Genomic DNA, 18,826 nt, shown 5'->3' with positions numbered 1-18,826 from the left:
TCTTCGGCTCCTGCCAATTCATGACTGCTTCGACTTTAGCGGGATCTACTTGGATACCACGCTCGCTTACTACATGTCCAAGGAACTGGACTTCTCGAAGCCAAAATTCACACTTCGAAAATTTGGCATAAAGCTTCTCTTGATTCAGAAGTTTGAGAATACAACGAAGGTGTTTCTCATGATCAGCTTGGCTCTTCGAGTAGATAAGAATGTCATCAATGAAGACGATGACGAACTTATCTAAATAAGGTTTGCAGACGCGATTCATGAAATCCATGAACGCGGCTGGTGCGTTAGTGAGCCCAAACGGCATCACTAGGAACTCGTAATGTCCATAACGAGTCCTAAACGCTGTCTTGTGTACGTCTTCCTCCTTGACCTTCAACTGATGATATCCTGACCTCAGGTCAATCTTGGAGAAATAACTTGCTCCTTGCAATTGATCGAACAGATCGTCGATCCTGGGTAACGGATACCGATTCTTGATAGTGACCTTATTAAGCTCACGGTAATCGATGCACAGGCGCATCGATCCATCCTTCTTCTTAACGAACAAGATTGGCGCTCCCCAAGGAGACGAGCTAGGTCTAATAAAACCTTTAGCTAATAGATCATCCAACTGCGTCCTCAACTCCTTCATCTCCGTTGGTGCCAATCTGTATGGTGCTCTTGCTACAGGTGCTGCACCTGGAATGATGTCTATCCGAAACTCCACTTGCCTATCTGGTGGCAAACCGGGTAGTTCTTCAGGAAATACTTCAGGATATTCCGAGATAACAGGGATATCCTCAATCTTCGGCTTCGGCTCATCAATGGTAACTTGTGCCATATAAATGACACATCCTTTCTGCATGCACCTGGATGCCTTGAGCATGGACACTTGCTCCGGCAATCCATGCTGGGTATCTCCTTGAATAGTAAGTGACTCACCGGACGGAGTCTTCACTATCACCTGCTTTCTGTTGCACAGAATCTGGGCTTGGTTACTCGACAACCAATCCATGCCTATCACTATGTCGAAACCAGCTAGCTTAAAGGGAAGCAAGGATAACAGGAAAGAATGATTCCTAATGGATATAACACATCCATCTAGAACAGTCGAGGCGGTTTCTAAGGTTCCATCGGCTAATTCCACCTCATATTTCACGCTTAAGGTTTTAACAGGAAGGTTCAACAGTTTACAAAACTTATCATCTACAAACGACTTATCGGCTCCTGAATCAAACAAGACTCTAGCAAAAACATCATTTACAAGAAACGTACCGGTAATGACGTTGTCGTCAAGGACTGCTTCCTTAGCGTCCATTCTGAAGACTCTCGCATTAGTCTTCTTCCCATCATCTGCTTTCTTCGCATTCTTTGGGCAGTTGGGCCGAATATGCCCTTTCTCGTTGCAACCGAAACAAGTTGCATCCTTCATTTTCTTGCAATCCACAGCTTTATGATCTGTGGACTTGCAGATCCCACAACGTTTCTCAAAAGACTGGGACTTAGATTCTTGCCTGCATCTCCCAAAATGATGCCTCTTACAAACCTTGCATTTGGGTTTCTCACCCGACTGATCCCCTTTCTTGAACCCCGACCCTTTCCTATGGTCGTTGTTTCCCTTGTGTCGTTTCTCAGATCTTCGTGAGGTGTCATCCTCACGTTTCCTTTTGTTCTCTTCCGAGCTCTTCATAGCTCTAAGTCTGACGACATCTTGAGTGAGGGAGAGGGATAGATCAGCTACTGATCTAAATGTAGTAGGCCTTGAAGCCTTGACACTTGCCTTTATCTCCGGTGCCAGACCCCCAATAAATCGAGCGATCCTACGCGGCTCCGGGGTCACCAAATAAGGCACTAACCGGGATAAGGTGTTGAACGTAGTAAGATACGCTTGACAATCGAGATTCTTCATAACTAGAGACACAAAATCCGATTCAATTCTTTCAACCTCATGCTGCGGGCAGAAGTTCTCCTTAATCAGGGCCACAAACTGTTCCCATGACAAACCGTACAGTGTGGCCTTACCGGCAGCTTGTAGGAGTGACTTCCACCATGCTAACGCATCTCCCTTGAATGACTGGGACACGTACTTCACGACGTCCCTATCAGCACACCCGCTGATATCAACCACAGTATCCATCTCATCAATCCACGTCATACAATCGACGGCTCCCTTTTCCCCAGTGAAATCTCTGGGCTTGCAAGATACAAAATACTTGTACGTACAGGACCTGCTGTACGTGTCATGTTTCAGCTTAATCTCCTGCTTTGGGACGCTGCTGTGGTTGGAGGAGTGATTATCATCCTCAGCTTTCTTCGGCTCACTCTTTTTAGAGGGTGGCTTACTATGAGCCTCAGAATGAGTCTTGGGCTTTGCGTGCGGTTCTGTTCGGGTCCTACTCCGAGTACCACTAGATTCCCTGAATTGCCTATCCATAGCTTTGGCAACAGCGTTATCTATCAGTGCTTGCAACTCTGCACCGGTAACGTGAATCTTTGCATTATCTGAGTGTTCCCCAGAATGACTGTTGGTCTCCTCCGATTTGGCCATTGTAGCTTTAAGCTACAATAAAGGACAAGGTCTAATTTAGAACCTAACAGTATTATCGTTCTAGACGATTTATTAACCATGGTATCAAGAACCTTAGCAGTTAATTTAATAAATTTCATTCAGGCTCTTATTAGCAATCAAGGAATGAAAATATATATATTGGCACCATAGGCCTAGTCACATGGACAATTACTAAATTATAAATTTAGATTTTTATAGGATTATAAATTGTATAGTTAAACAAATAATCCTTTACTAGACAGAGAGTCATAAACCACAACTGTCACTATATGACATAGTCATAACCCGTAGGTATCAAGTCATTAATAGACTTGTATACAGATAAAATCTGTAGATAATTTATTAAAAAGGGTGGCTTGTGTGATTCTACCGATCACGCTTAGCCAGGAATGTTAACATGTTTTCAGATGTTAACAGGGAGTTGAATCTTTTCAACCAGGTTTTACCATCATGGCCAGGCCTGTTAATAAGGCATTCAAGCTAGGTTATACCTTACTAAGATTCTTATAAATGGCAAATCAAATAAAAATTGATATTTTCCATTATTTTAATATTATATTCATGCATATAAATAAAATGAGAAATTCAAATTAACCATTTCAAATTTCAATCAAAGTACTAGTACATATTTGCCCTAAACGGGACTTTGAAGTAACATGAATAACATGCCCGCGCAGGGGCTAAACAAATAACAACAAAAGCAAAATAAAATAAAGCAAACCCACGCAGGGGTAGAGTACAAGGATAGATGTCCACACAGGGACATGAGTACATGAAATGATAATCGAAGGATTCAATGATCCCTCTTGCTCTTACCCTTGAGCAAGTCAAACACCTTCTTGAACATGCCACTGGTGCGACGGCGATCAGCTCGCATCTCGTGTTGAAACTCACGTCGCATGCTATCAATCCCATGCAGGATTTCCTGAACCTGCGGCGGCGACATCATAGGCGCCGGTGGCGGTGGCTGGTACTGCTGCGGCTGCGGTGGCTGGTACTGCTGCGGCTGCGGTGGCTGCTGGTAACCCGGAGGGTAACCAAAAGTAGACTGCCCAGCAGCCCAAGTGTCTCCCAATGGACCACTAGGTGGGAGTGAGCTGTAGTTCACAGCTTGCCAATAAGGGTCTCCTGTGTAATCATAACCCTGAGGGAAAACATGCTCGAACGGGTTAAACTGAGCTGCACTAGCATAAGCTGGAATCGGCTCTCCAAAATTCTGCGGCGGCAGAGGCGGGATCGGTACTGAAGTGACCTCCGATACGGGATGCTGAGACTCCCCCGTCTCGGACTCCTCGGGAAGAGGCGTGTAGCGGCTGCTACCAACATGTGGAGGGGTGCCTATGCGAATCCCTCCGCGCGTAGACATGCGCGCATTCCTCCTTGGCCTCTGAGGCGGAGGAGGTAAAACTGGTGGCGGCGGTGGTGACGGAGTGATCACGTCACGCCACAGGGCCTCAGATAGGTCCTGCGGTAGAGGTGGCTGCTGCTGAAGCTGCTGCGAGTGGTGCTGCGAGTGCACCGGCGAAACCTGGTGAGACTGAAGCATCGGAGAGTTGTGGCTGGGGGTGTAATACCAATCATGCTGCTTAAATCTCTCCTGAAAGCTGTCCCCACCATTGTAGGGTGATCCCCTAAATGGCGACCCATCCGATATCTCAATCGGATGGTTAGGCGTACCTGATGGTGGTAGAGAGGGGTCCGTATCCTCGTCGACGTCCATCTCGTGACTACCAGAAAAGTGGTCCTCCGGTCCAAGTGGGTTATGACCCACTGGCTCATCCACAAAAGCATCAGGGTTATATAAACCCTGGTAGACTGGTGCTGGATACTGGTGCGGTGACTGATGCAAGGGTATGTAGGATCCATGCGAACCATGGGGCCCATTCTCCGAGTGGGGCCCAAACGAGTGGGGTAATGACGGTGAAGTGCTGGCGGATACCGAGTGTCTAGCAGGCTCGGCGAAAGACCTCCAAAGGTCGTTGGCGGCTGTGTTGTGCGTGGCGGATGGAGCTCGCCTATGTGAGGGCCCTGCCTCATGGTCGTGGGTTGTAGCAAATCCTCCTCGACCTCTCATTCGTGGCGGCATAGTGATCCTGTCAAAAGTCAAACAAGTTGCACAACAAATATATAAGACAATGCAATAATAAATAATAAAAATAAATTAAACGAAATGTGAACATTTCCTATGTTCTTTGTCTAGACTCGAAAATCGAGGAATGTGCAATTGTGTAACTGAGATTAAACACATAAGACTAGTGTTTAATTCACTCAGCGTTGGCTCTGATACCAACCTGTCACACCCCGATTTCCACGTGTCACCGGTGGGCCCGGTGTGGGGTACAGTGACGTAGTTGGCATCGTCATAGACAATCAACACAATATAATAATGCACAGCGGAAGCAGAATAGATACATTTCAACTTTTAAATAATTTGCAATAATAAATATCACAGTAGTTGAAACGGATCCACAGGCGGATCAAATAAAATAAGATAAAAATAGTTCAACAGATATTTGTCGTCCGAGCTTGCGAGACTATAGTGGACGCTCTTAGGAAACAGCCAGCCTATTTTCGTATAGTACCTGCACTTAATCTTTTGGGAAAAATACGTCAGTTTACACTGGTAAATACAAATCGACTGACTCATTTTGAAAATGATTGAAAATTTATTTAAATGCACAAGGCATAAATATTTTTATTAACTTGGGATAATTATATAATATAAACTTGTGAACGATTTACATGCACTTATATCTCTGGTGGCCCGGGATCTGCTGTCCGGGCTAGAGATTAAATGACACACCACATTAAAGAGTTATACACGTCGGGTGTACGCCTACACCCCGTGCTCTGGTCGTGGCCATCTCGTAAGATAATGCCAAGGATATCCGGGACACGGTCAATAACCCCCAAAGCCTTTAAGTAAGACAAGACTGTTTAAACGAAGTCGTACAAGCTATTCAAGACTGTACACCTATAAGGCGCAGGACTTGTGCGCCCGATCAAGCGGTATTTTAAATACCGTACCCCAAGCCCGTATAGGGAAAATAAGTCAAAATGTATTTACCTGAGCAAGTATAAGTCACAAATGATAAGTGTTGGTAGCTTTTACCGGGCCTCCTAATCTGGAACAAAGGTTTATAATTAACCTATTAGATTCCTAACTGGTCTTTTATTTAAGACTAAGCTTTTACCGGTTAGTTTTAAGAATGATACGGTTTACGCACGATTAAGCGAAAGACCGGATAGAATGTGATTTAGACCCGACAAGTTTGAATACTTGTATAATATGGGTATACTAAATACATTCTGGATTTTGAAATAAAAATGATATCGTTTGGCCCGTTTCGGTCAATTTACGCAAACTAGTTACGTAAACCGAACCGAACGTAAAAAGGGCGATACGGGTAGACAAATGATTCAAATGCAAGTTCCCTGAGATAGTATGCTTAAAATATGATATAATATCAGTAAGTTATGTTCTATATTGCCCGGAATAATTTTAAACTCAATTTATGCCTTAGAAGGGCATTTTGGTCATTTAAAAGATAATAAAAGAGTAAAATTAGAAATCTGAGTTTCGGGTCTGGTTCATACAGTAAATATACTTAATATAACATATTATATCAGTAGGGTATGACCCATATACCAATTTTATCATTTAAAACCAAACTATGCACCGTATGGGTATTTTAGTAATTTCACAAGGGCTAAAAGTGCCAAAACTGGAAGTCTGAGTTCATATACTTATACTTACTGTTTTTATATGAAAATATGCTAAACACATCAGTAGGTATAGGTCTTATATGTTTAAAACAAGTATAACGCTCACTATGCGCTTAAAACGCTAAATATGCGATTTAAGGGCGTTTTCGGGTTTTCAAATTAAATCTGAGATTTTTATATTTCCAGAATACTTAAAATAATTTATTCATCATATAAAATCAGTAGAAAAAGGTTTCAGGTCAAAAGGATGTGTAAAACTCATTTTATGACTAAAACGGTCAAAACCGACATAAGCCGAAATGACTAGGCGATCTAGGATCCGTTCAGCCAAAAATTAATTAAAAATCATCAAAATTCCCAGAATATTATATTACTTCTGTTGGTAAAAAGTTTTGCATCAAAACGTGGCCAGAAACGGGTTCTACGCGAAAAGGACCGTTTATGTAAATTTATAATATAGTTTTACGCTAATGGCCATAACTCACAATCTGGACCACCAACTGATCCGAAATTTTCGGTGCAAGTTTATATATTAGAAATAAAGATTTCTACTCTTTCACTTTTCCAAAAATCACGTTTTATATCAAAAAGGGCAAAATAGTCAACTTTATGCCTAAATCGGAAACATGCATTCGAATCGGCTAAGCATAGACTTATGACATAAAATTTCCAGAAAGTTTAATTAAAATGCCAATGATCAAGAATGCTCTAAAATACAGATCTCACACATGCATGTACGGATCCGAACCGATAGTTTACGAAAAAGTCGTTTATTAAGACTTTCGGTTCCAATCCGGGTTTACACTAAAGATCGTCGAGTTGATCGTGGTAAAATACATTCTTATATTCATAATAAAGCTTTCTATGAAGATCAAACAGATTGCATGTCATTTATATCATTATTCATGTCATTTTTCACAAAAATCGCTTCTGTTGACTTTTTAGAAATAGGTTTGACTCGACATTTAGCATGCATGTAGTGGGAATCAAAGAGTACCCTTTAGAGGGTTTGTTTCCCATAATATTACCAACATGTATCAGGTTTCAATTCGAGAAATGACTGATTGAAACTTGTTTAATCAGAAAGTCAAAGCTTATGAACAAATAGTTTGACTTTTAGCAATAATCACAACAAGAACGGATTAAAGATTGAATTGAAAGCTTACAAAGGTCCTATTGATGTTTAGTGAACACTAGGATTCGACCTTGGTGATCAGATTTACTCCAGAAAGCCTGCCTTGAAAGTTCTTGAGAGCTCTTGAGAGAAATAAGTTCTTGATCAAATGCAAATGTCCAAGAAATGGTTTGTAATCTGATTTAAAGCTGAATTTTCGAGGGTACTGTTGTAGTAGCCATGCATGGCATCCCATTGGAGCTTTTGGAGGCGAGATACAGCTGTTTGTCACTCAAATTCGGACCCAAATCACCCCAAACCGAATTTCCTGTCGCTGGCAGCCCCACGCGGCCCGCTTGGGTTATACCAGGCGGGTCGCCTGACCCCTGTTCAGCCAAACAAGTTTCCATTTTGACAGCTTTAGTCCCTGAACTTGTACGCGATGTTTCGGCCACTTTTCTCGACCCGTAAACCCCCAAACTTGGTTTTTAAGAACCTTAGGACATTTACCAACATGGTAATGTCCTCGGATAACTTTGCGCTCAACCAAAAAGCCATGAAATTCGACGTTGACGCTTTTAGTCCCTTAAGTACGGTTTTGGCCATAACTTTCTCATACGTTGACGAAACTTCATGAAATTTTTACCACATAATCTAGTGAGTATATTTTAGCTTTACAAAGCTTCGGGTCTGCCAAAAGTTCACTCAGAGGTATAAATTAAACATGTTGACACTTTTGGCCCCTATAGTTTGAAATACTTCACTTTTGTGCAAATTTCCGCGTCGTATGATGCATGAACCATCCGTTTAAGGTTATAAACATTATGTAGGGTTATCATAGAGTCTATTTATCCATTGTTGACACTTTGGACCCTTACGTTCCATAGTTTTCACTGTTTGTCACTTTTAGTCCCTCTAAAGTATGTTTTCACATAACGGAACCTTATGACACGTGTCAAGACATTATTGGACGAAATTTTTCGAGGTGTTACAACTGTGCAAGCTCCAACATAGTACCAAACGACCTGCAAAATATGTAGTAGCGTGTCAACATAAAGTTGGCGAGTTCACAGTTTATTAGTGTTGTTCCAAAAACGTAGGTTGTTAAATTACTCTGTTTCATAAAACACGTCGTGGGGAGTTACCCCACCTTTTAAGCTACTAAACTCGTGTCATACCGAAACTAACTATAGTCATGTTTGTGCCCCAAGTCAATATCTATCATCATTCACTAGTTGCCCAGGCATAATAGTTCACTCCCGTCCTCTGCGGCACGATGTGAGGTTTGTTAGACCTAATAGCGCTACTAACTAAGATCCCGTTCGCCAGGCCCCGATGATTAATCGGTATAAATGTGTGGGGACTTTCAGATAGAGTCCCGTCTAGTCCGCTTAAGACATGTAGTATAAATTGTAAAGTAAAAGTATTCCATCCCCAGGAATACTAGGCAATCCCAACCAGGGAAAGTGTTGTTCGTTCCCAACCACCGGGAATACATGCTTTTAGTAAAATGTGTGAACTCACCTTAGTTTAGCTCGGCTGATTAAATTACTTGAGTTATAGTGGTCAACCACGTCCTATTATGGTTACCATACAAATCAGGTTCGTATTCACATAATTCACGTATTTGTACACATAACTAACAAGTAATACACACATGGTATCATACATATCACAAGTCCAATACGTGAACAGTAGCGCTTTAGGCCCAAAAGTTATTACACACTAGTGTGCAGCCCAATTTAGAGTGTACGGTTCACCCTAATTGTACGGCCCAATCAATTAAATTCCCAAAGTCAAGTGTGCAACCTAGCGAGTGTGCGGCCCACCTAATGTGTGTGGCCCAACATCAGTGTGTGGCCCAATGTAGGTGGGTGTGTGGCCCAAGGCTTTAAACAGTCCAATTCAAGTGTGCGGCCCACTATGGTGTGCGGCCACATAAGAGTGTGCGGCCTCACTGTCACGACCCCCGACCATACCCTGGACAGGAGCCGCGAGCAGTTAAGTGGTATCGGTGGTTATTTTGAAAATATTGCAGCGGAAAAATTTCATCAGGACCGTGAGTTAGGAAAATATCTGAGTTTAAAAACACCGGATTTTATTTATTAAACAGATGAGAATAAACCCATGTTTTACAAAGGTAGCTTTAATATGGGATAAACCCGAATATATGAAACAATGTTTTCTTAATTTAATTTAATTGGTAAAATAAGCCACTTCTTTAAGCCTTTTGGTGCCGTATCATCACTCTTATTCCAATCTACTGTAATCACCTGAAACGCGTTTTAAAAACATTTTGATCAGCAGGAAATACTGGTGAGTTCATTCATTTTTGTACAAAAACATATTTGTTATAATTTACAGTATTAAGAGTTTTTACATTTGTTCCTTCAAGATTGGCAAAGACTTAATCACTGCAATTACAACTTTGTTATAATTCACAGCATTAAGAGTTTTTACATTTGCCCCTTATCTTATAATTATCTGGTCCAGTTGTCACTCGACCGGATCTATGACTGTGGTCATATCACTAATTAGGCTCGCCCACCTAAGAGTGATAAATCAGTAGTAATGTGCACAATACCCCCACTTACTGCCAGTAATTAAAGATTTGCAAAGACTTAATCCCTGTACTTATAACTGGAAAACATTTAGGGTTTTACAAAACAACTTTGATAAAAACAGAATGACTCACTTTGTTAGCATATAGTCTTGATTAAACAAGCATCTTTATTCTAAGTCTTCTGATAATTATACATCTTGTTTGATAGTAGGTTTATGGACCGGAGTTTTCTGATAGTTAAACATTTAGTTTAACAGAGTGGAATATGTATTAGTGTAAAACCACATCAAACCTAACGATGGTCACGAGATCAGAACCTTAACGAAATTCACAAAGTATAGTCTTATTTAGATAACACTTTGGCATTCGTTAGTTGGTTCCCGAATTGATTGGACAGACTATCGCATTGGTGATTATTGGTTAAAACACCAACGTATAGAGAGAAGAATAAAAGAAATGAGTAAGGAAGGATGAAATCCTAGGCTCCTATTTATAGGTAAGGGGTATGCCTTTCTTAGCTAGGAAGTTTTCTTACTTATTAAGTTTCCTTTATTTATTAAGTTTTTCTTATTGATTAAGTTTACTTACCTATTAAGTTTACTTATCTATTAAGTTTACTTAATTGTTTTAGCTATCAGGTTTACTTAGCTTATTAACGGATTATCCTACTTAGATGTTTAATTAAGTCATATACTTAGCCGACTAATTAACGTACTTAGCTTACTTAGCTGTTAAGTTTCCTTTCCTGTTAAGTTTCCTGAGCTTATTAAGTTTTCTTAACTACTAAGTTTTCTTAACTGCTAAGTTTTCATAATCATTAAGTTTACTTAATCATTAAGTTTTCTTAGTCACTAAGTTAACTTAACTATTGAGTCATCTTAACTACTAAGTTTACTTAATCGCTAAGTATTCTGGTTTAGTAGGCTCCTGGTTATGAGTTCTAATTTTTAGATACAATGGAACTCGTATTAGTGTGTTAACTCAATTCAACTTTAATGATAATCACGAGATCAAAACTCACAACAAATGACAAAGTATAGCCGTATATAGGCAGCACTTAAACATCTGTTGGATCAGTTTTAATCAATCGGATATAGTACCATGTCGGTGATTAGAGTTATTACCCTGATAACGAGCAGAGTTTTAGGGTTTAGGGGTGTTGATTGAAAGAAACGGAGATACAAGGAGTAGGACGACGTTTTAGACTGTCGAACTAAGCAATATGATCAAGTGCCAAACCCCTGGCTTTATAGCCAGTTTTGACCTCTCCCGCGTGTCGCGCACGGCTCAGCCGTCCCTGGCGCGTGTCGTGGGGATAGTCGGCCTGGCTTCGACTGCCACGTGTCCCACGTAGCTTTGACACGTGTCGCCTTCGCGTGATGCGTGTCCTCGGCCGCTTTTTCGTCCAATCGTGCGTTTTTCTCGATTCTCGTGCTGATACTTATCCCGCATGCTCGGGTCTTGATTCCATTTGGTTCGGTATTTAATTTCGAATCTAATAAAGGTAGTTTTGTGCGGTTTAGTTCATTAACCGTTAAGTTTTCAAGTTTCATCGCGCACCCTTTGGATTTTGTTTATGGATCTTTCCGAGGGTTGTTACACTCACCATAGTGTGCGGTCATGCATTATTAGCTTGTACCATGTGCAGTTCAAGTGTGTACCGTATGGAAGTATGCGGACACTAAGTGTGCGGTGTGCATCACGGGGTTGTATAACATGCAGCCTAGGGTGTATGGTATGCAGGTGTGCGACCAGAAAGTGTGCGGTGTCAGTTAGTTATTGCCGAAATTCATGGTTAATCCGTTGACCATTCAAGTTTGCACAATCTAACCCTAATTTGCAGCCGTTACATCAAAACTAACAAAATCAACATAATCTTCAACATGTTCTTCGACTTGCATAAAGACTAATCATCATTAAATCATTAATCATCATCCACATTCAAATTATATCAATTAGCACAATTATTTCAATGATTTCTCACCATCATACAAACCCTAGTTTTCTTGTACCATAAAAACAACAATAATAACTGATCTACACTTGATAACCATCAAAAGCGTATATGTAAACAACCCTAGATCATCGATTACATCAATTATATTTCTAAATCAAGTATAATAGTTTGTTATTACAAGATGTTTATCAAGAACTCTACTAACATACAACCTAAACATCAAACATCATTCATCCTTTCATACCGGTCAAGCATCGATCATCAAGAAGAACATAATCAAACACTAACATCATGTATCAATCATTAAACAATTAAACTATGGCAAAACACTAACCGGATTGCAAAGGTTAAACGAGGATGCTTGGAACAAGAGAGCTTTGAGAGAGAGGAGGGGCTGCCGCCGGTTTCGAAAGAGGAAGGAGAGGAGTTAGGGTTTGGTATGTTGTGTTGCAAGATAATGATAGACATACACACAAAAATCGTGTGTGCATGTATGCGTTCCACAAGTGAGCTGGGCCCAGCTTTCGGCTCCGTTAGAACCGAAAGCACAAGAGTGTCTGGAAAAAGTTGTTGTCCAACCCTTCGATCCTACCACTAAAGCTGATCTTTCTTCCAGCATCTGGCTCTGTTTTCCGTTATACCCATTTTGTATTGGCTTCACCTTCCCATTCAACCCTTTCGTGAATGAGTTCTTCTGTCTCACCAAGTTATGCCCTTAATGTGGAGAATCCTTTTCATTCTTAATAAGCCCAATAGAACTATTCCCTTGACATTACTATCCCATTAATAGTAAAAATAAATGTATGAAAAAGTAAGGGGCTGTTTGGCAACCTTTGAATTGGTAAGTGCTGAACCAGTACGAGGTCTGACACATTAAGTGTTGAACCAGTAAAAGGTCTGAACCATTAAGAGTCAATATAATCTTTAACCGTTCAGAGGAAAATGTCTGACCACTTTAGATAAGAGGTCTTAACCATTCAGACTCAGTATAATGCTTAACCAACCATTCAGAGACAAATATATGAACCATTCAGAGACAAATATCTGAACCATTTAGAGATCTATACTATATAATAAAAGAAACCACTTTAGAGACACTTGTCATTATATTAGGTCATCTCTTATAGATAATTATTATTTTAGTTTAATTTTTTCTAATTAATTATAGATAATCCTCCTACTAAATATTATTTAGTTTAATATCTTGTATTAAATAATATATTTGTTATTTTCTTTTGTTTGTTTATTTAATATTAACATGAATTGATTGATTAGTTTTTTTTTTTTTTTTGAACAACAAAACAATATTATCGGATTCATTAGTTGATAGACCAAAATTGATGAATATATGAAATATACAATTGAATTACAATATATATATATATATATTGAGTAATTGCATACGTAATTTCAGCATTATTATTATTATTATTATTATTATTATTATTATTATTATTATTATTATTATTATTATTAGGTTAGAACACCGTGTAATACACAGGTTGAATAAATGTAACTTTATATACTAAATAATAAAATAATATATCTTTAAAAATCCCGTTTATTACATGGATGGATTGAATAAATGTAATTTTATATATTAAATAATGAAAAAGTTATATCTTTAAGAACCTTGTGTATTTTACGGGTTGAGTAAATTTATTTTTCTATATTAAATAATGAAAAAAATTACATTTTAAGAACCTCATGTATTGTATGGGTTGAGCACATGTAATTTTATATATCAATCAATATGTAATACATGAGGTTTTTTAAGATATAACTTTTTTATTATTTGATATATAAAATTATCCTTTATATTAATTTTAGTAGCATTTGAACAGTAACCAGCCCTCCGTGTCAGGGCTGGTTTGGTTGATTTTTTTTTGCCTATCTCTCTTCTCGCTTTGTTATAAAAAGGGCATCTTCACTGTTTTTTCATATGTGGTCTTCTGGCATACTGGTTCGTCGTTTCCTAAGGGAATGTTAATGTCGAAGTTCGATTCCCGTTTTGTTTATTTTTTCCCACCGGTTTCTTATGTGGTTCTCCATTCTCGGCACGTGTTAACCTCAGGGTATGGACACGTGTTTTATTAACACGTTTCAGCCCAATAATCCCCCAGCAAAATCATCTTCCCCCGCTAAAACATGTTTCAGTCCTATAACCCTCCCGCTAAATCATCTTCCCCCCTTTCAATTCTTTAGTTAGATTTATTTAATTCGTACAATACACGGGGTTTTTTTAGGATATATATTTTTTTATTATTTGCTATAGAAAATTACATTTATTCAAATCGTGTAATGCGCATATTTTTAAAGATGTATTTTTTATTATTATTTGGTATATAAAATTACATTTATTCAACCCGTGTAATAAATGAGGTTTTTAAAGATGTATTATTTTATTATTTGGTAAAAAATATTACATTTATTCAACCCGTGTAATACATACGGTTTTAAAGATATAACCTTTTTATTTGGTATATATAATTACACTTATTTAACCTGTACAATATGGTTCTTATATATATATAACTTTTTATTATTTTATATATAAAATTATATTTATTCAACCCGTACAATAAATAAGGTTTTTAAAGATATATTGTTTTATTATTTAGTATAAAAAATTTATTTATTCAACCCCGTGTAATACACGGGGTTATAACCTAGTAAATATCTGAACCATATCTACTCGCAAAAACAAACAGTCTAAACCATTAAGTATTAAATCAGTAAAAAATCTGACTCATTAACGATGCTATAGTTTAAAATCAAAACTATAAAAACATGTCACTATATCTTTCTTTATTTCATACAACAAAAACAGACATTTCGATGGAAAGGCCCTTCCTTGGGCATGTTTGGCTTAACTTATTGCTGACTTTTTCAAAAGTCCTTTTGGCAAAAATAAGTCAGGAAATCCCGACTTTTGCCTTCAAAAAAGGACTTTTGCCCTTAAAATGGAAAGCCAAACACTTCTCAAAAGGACTTTTACCCCTTCAAAAGTCCTTTTTTCTTCAAAATAAGGAACCCCAAACACCCACCTTACCACCGTTTCGAGGTAGTTCACTCGAAACTAAAACTTGACGACTTCACATATTCCAACTTTCCAATACCAAAAGGAGCCTGCCTTATACACTCACTCTTTCTCTAAAAGAAAAAACCCCCAAAACCACAAAACCCTAAGAAAGAAAACAATGTCGGATGAGGATCTGAACTCCATCTTCAAACCAGGAACAGAGGTTGAAATCAGCAGCAACGAGGAGGGGTTCCGAGGAGCATGGTACACAGGGACAGTAGTGAAATCGAAAAACCGGAACAAACTAATTCAAGTGGAGTACAAGACATTAATGGCGGACGAATCGGGAAGGAAGCCGCTCCGTGAAACCTTAAATGTGGTCCAGTTGAGGCCTCTGGCGCCTCGAGAGAAAGGGGAGCTGGAATTTAAGTTCAGCGACGAGGTAGATGCCTATTATAATGACGGGTGGTGGGAGGGGGTTATTACGGGTGTTTTACCCGGTAACCGCTATGACGTCTTCTTTAGAGCTACTAGAGAACAGCTGGAGTTTAGTGCCTCCCAGCTTAGGATCCATAGAGAGTGGTTTTATGGGAACTGGCTTCCACCGCTTCAACAACAGGATCAGGATCAGGTAATAACTCATTTCTTTATCATCTAGATTGCTTAATAATTGTCAACTCATTTCTTTATATTCTCTGCCACTAGGGCTGTAAACGAACACGAACAAGGTCATGTTCGTGTTCGTGACATGTTCGCGAACTCATACCCGAACATAAGTTTATGTTTGTGTTTGTTCGTTAAGGAAATTCAGTTGTTCACGAACAGTTTGTGAACACTGGTCTCGAATACAAACGAATACAAGCAAATAAAAACGAAAGAAAACGAACATTTAACTTGAAAATAAAAAATAAAAACATTGATATCCTTTTAAACATTATATAAGTAGTTAAACACAACCATCAAATGATAAATCAAAACACAAGAAGTCTACTACACTACCAAACAATGAATCAAGTTTAACTAACTTAGACATAATTATTCCAAAAAATGGTTTAGAATGTCCAAATTTTAACTAACTTAGAAAAAATAGGGTTTCAAGTTTTCAATAGATAAAAGGTTTATTATTTATTATTTTTTAATATAATCAAACGAACACGAACGAATATGAAGAACGTAACCGAACATATTACTGAACGTTCACGAACGCAGTCGAACGAACGAGGCATGTGTTCGTGTTCATTCGCTAAGCTAACCGAACGGAATTTTTCGTTCGTTAAGCTAATAGAACGAACATAAATGAACTTCCCGACGAACGGTTCACGAACTGTTCGCTGAACGTTCGGTTCATTTACAGCCCTAACTGCTACATTTTCGTTTCTTAGTTTCCATACCACTTGAAACAATGCAAATGAGAATAATAGATCTTGAAACAGTCAAAACACAAGTGTTTTTTGTTCTTTCTGGAATCTGTTAAAACTGTATGTGTTGGTGATGTTGTATGTTTTGATGATTACAAACAAACAAACACATAATATGGTATGTTTTAATAAATTTTTTCAACTAACAACATGATTTACTGCAGGCATATATCTCTACAGGGTTGAACATCTCTAACAACGACAAGTTTATTAAAGGAGCAACTGTAGAAGTATGCAGTGACGAGGAGGGCTACTACGGCGCTTGGTTTACCGCCACAATTGTTGAACAATTAAGCAACGGGAATTTCAAAATCGAATACAAGTCCCTAAGAAACGATGACGATACGGCTCTTCTTACAGAAATCGTTGATTCCAACCACATTCGTCCGTGTCCTCCTACAGAAACCATTGAGCATTTCCGTATGTTTGAAGAAGTGGATGCTTTGTGCAACGACGGGTGGTGGGTGGGTGTGGTTTCTAAGGTTTTAAGCCGACAAAAGTACGAGGTGTTTTTTAGGGGGACGGACGAGGAACTGGTGGTGAAGCAGTCTGATTTAAGGCGGCATCTTGAATGGATCAATGGGAAATGGATATCGTCTTCTTCGGTATGTAACTTGATTCACAGGTAAGAAATGTCATTTGATGTAGTAGTTATTATTAGTTGATGGTTTGGTGGAACTTGGAATTACTTGGTCATGTGACTTGCACATGCCAAATGTTATGGATGTTTTTGTACTTGAAAAGTCCACTACTTCTCTCCTTTTTAGTTTTATTGAATATCTATGGGTTTGCTGTTACAATTTTCAACACAAGTCAAAGTATGAATCTTGGGTGTGGGTTGGCTGGTACTGTTCCTTAAACACAAGTCAAAGAAAACATCTTAAGAATTTGATAAATGGGTATGTTGATTGAGGTCCCAAAATATTTGCATGGTACATTTAGGTACATGGTTTAACATTACACCTAATAATGATGGACAGTAGAGTCAACTTTCTTGAACGTTTAAAGTGACTCCGGAAGTGAGGCCTTTTTTTGATTCTATTAGAATAAGCTACGGCCATGGTTTTAAAAAACGTTTGAGGCGTGCCAAAAAAAGAATCTGAGGCGCGCCTCATGGTGTTTTTAATGTATATGCGTCTCAGAGGGGCTGGGGCGCTAAGAAAGCTGCGCCTCAGGGGATTTTGATAGTTGTTTTTGATGTTTTTGACTTTTTGTGTCAATTTCAAGCATTTCATGTCTTTTTTAAGTGTGTTTTTGATGATTTTGATAAATCTGATGATGAAATTAGTTAGTATAATTATTTTTATAATATATATAATTTTTATATTTATTTATTAATACCGCCTTGGCCTTACGCCTCCTTTCGCCTCGAGCCTTACACCTTGTGAGGCGAAGGGAAAACGCCTCGAAACTCGTTTCCGTTCTTTTAAACCTTGGTTACAGCCAACGGGTCTAACGTCTTCTCTTATCGAATTAGCCTTAAATTGTTGTGAAACAATTATGTTTAGGGATGGGCTTTTTTTCCCAAATACCCGTACTCGTACCCGTACCCGTACCTGTACCCGTACCGATTTTAGGTATTTGGTACATGTATCGGTACCCAGTTTTATTGATTTTGGTATTCGGTACTTTCGGTATTGGTACGGGTACGGGTAAAAACGGGTACCGGTACCGAATTCTATGTATACCTTTAAAAGTTTTTTTGTATTATGTTTTATTTCATATTATGGTATTTATAGTGTACTCGTATTGATTTTACCTATATGGTACCCGTATCGTATTGGTACTCGTACCAATTTTACCTATTTGGTACTCGTACTATATTGGTACTCATGTCAATTTTACCAATTTAGTACTTGTACAAGTGCTCAAAAAGTAAATAAAAACAAAATGGTACCAAGCGGGTACTGTACCGAAAATACCCGTACTCGTACCCGTACCGTACCTATATATTTGGTACGGTATTTGGTACCTAGTTTTGTTCAAATTCGGTACCGGTATTTTCGGTACGGGTACTGTACCAATCCCATCCCTAATTATGTTACATACAAATGCTATATTTACATTTGGTGGTTCTATTGAAGCTTAAACAACTAAGACGGAGAGCCATTGCTTGGCATAGGTGCATTCCAAATCAATAGTGTATGCAAAATTGATTGAACAGCCTTTATTAGCTTAACATAACAGAAAGACATAGACAAGAGTTTTGTGTGATATGAAAGATTGAAGAACAGCCGATAAGCATCGATTCTACGACACAACTGAATGTGGACTTGACTCTGCAAAACGCCAGATTAAACTCAAGATTCGAGGAAACAGTTATTTGTCGATTGACTACCCACGTTGAGGCGGCCACATTTTATGTCTTACCTCAGCCGATGAACGACATAACTAACGAGGCTTCTCGATGGAGTGATGGGAATTCTACTTCTATTCTCGATGATATCTGTCAAAATTTGTTTCATTGTT

General features: G+C 38.7%; 1 protein-coding gene and 1 long non-coding RNA gene across 2 annotated transcripts; one reads left to right on the top strand and one right to left on the bottom strand.

Moving 5' to 3' along the window:
- Positions 1–14,702: 14,702 nt before the first annotated feature.
- On the bottom strand, positions 14,703–15,057 carry LOC118480579. The gene is made up of 2 exons (XR_004863389.1): positions 14,965–15,057; positions 14,703–14,770 (listed from the first exon to the last, which is right to left on the bottom strand). It is a non-coding gene; the product is annotated as an uncharacterized LOC118480579 (long non-coding RNA).
- Positions 14,986–17,157, top strand: LOC110940099 (protein AGENET DOMAIN (AGD)-CONTAINING P1). Its single transcript, XM_022181658.2, has 2 exons — positions 14,986–15,570; positions 16,522–17,157. The coding sequence occupies exons 1-2, from the start codon at positions 15,118–15,120 to the stop codon at positions 16,984–16,986; spliced, it is 918 nt and encodes a 305-aa protein (XP_022037350.1). The 5' UTR covers positions 14,986–15,117; the 3' UTR covers positions 16,987–17,157.
- The last annotated feature ends 1,669 nt before the right edge of the window (positions 17,158–18,826 follow it).

This window comes from Helianthus annuus, chromosome 7 (genome assembly GCF_002127325.2).
Source record: "Helianthus annuus cultivar XRQ/B chromosome 7, HanXRQr2.0-SUNRISE, whole genome shotgun sequence".
Lineage (NCBI taxonomy): Eukaryota > Viridiplantae > Streptophyta > Magnoliopsida > Asterales > Asteraceae > Helianthus > Helianthus annuus.
This window is presented reverse-complemented; position numbering and strand designations above follow the sequence as displayed.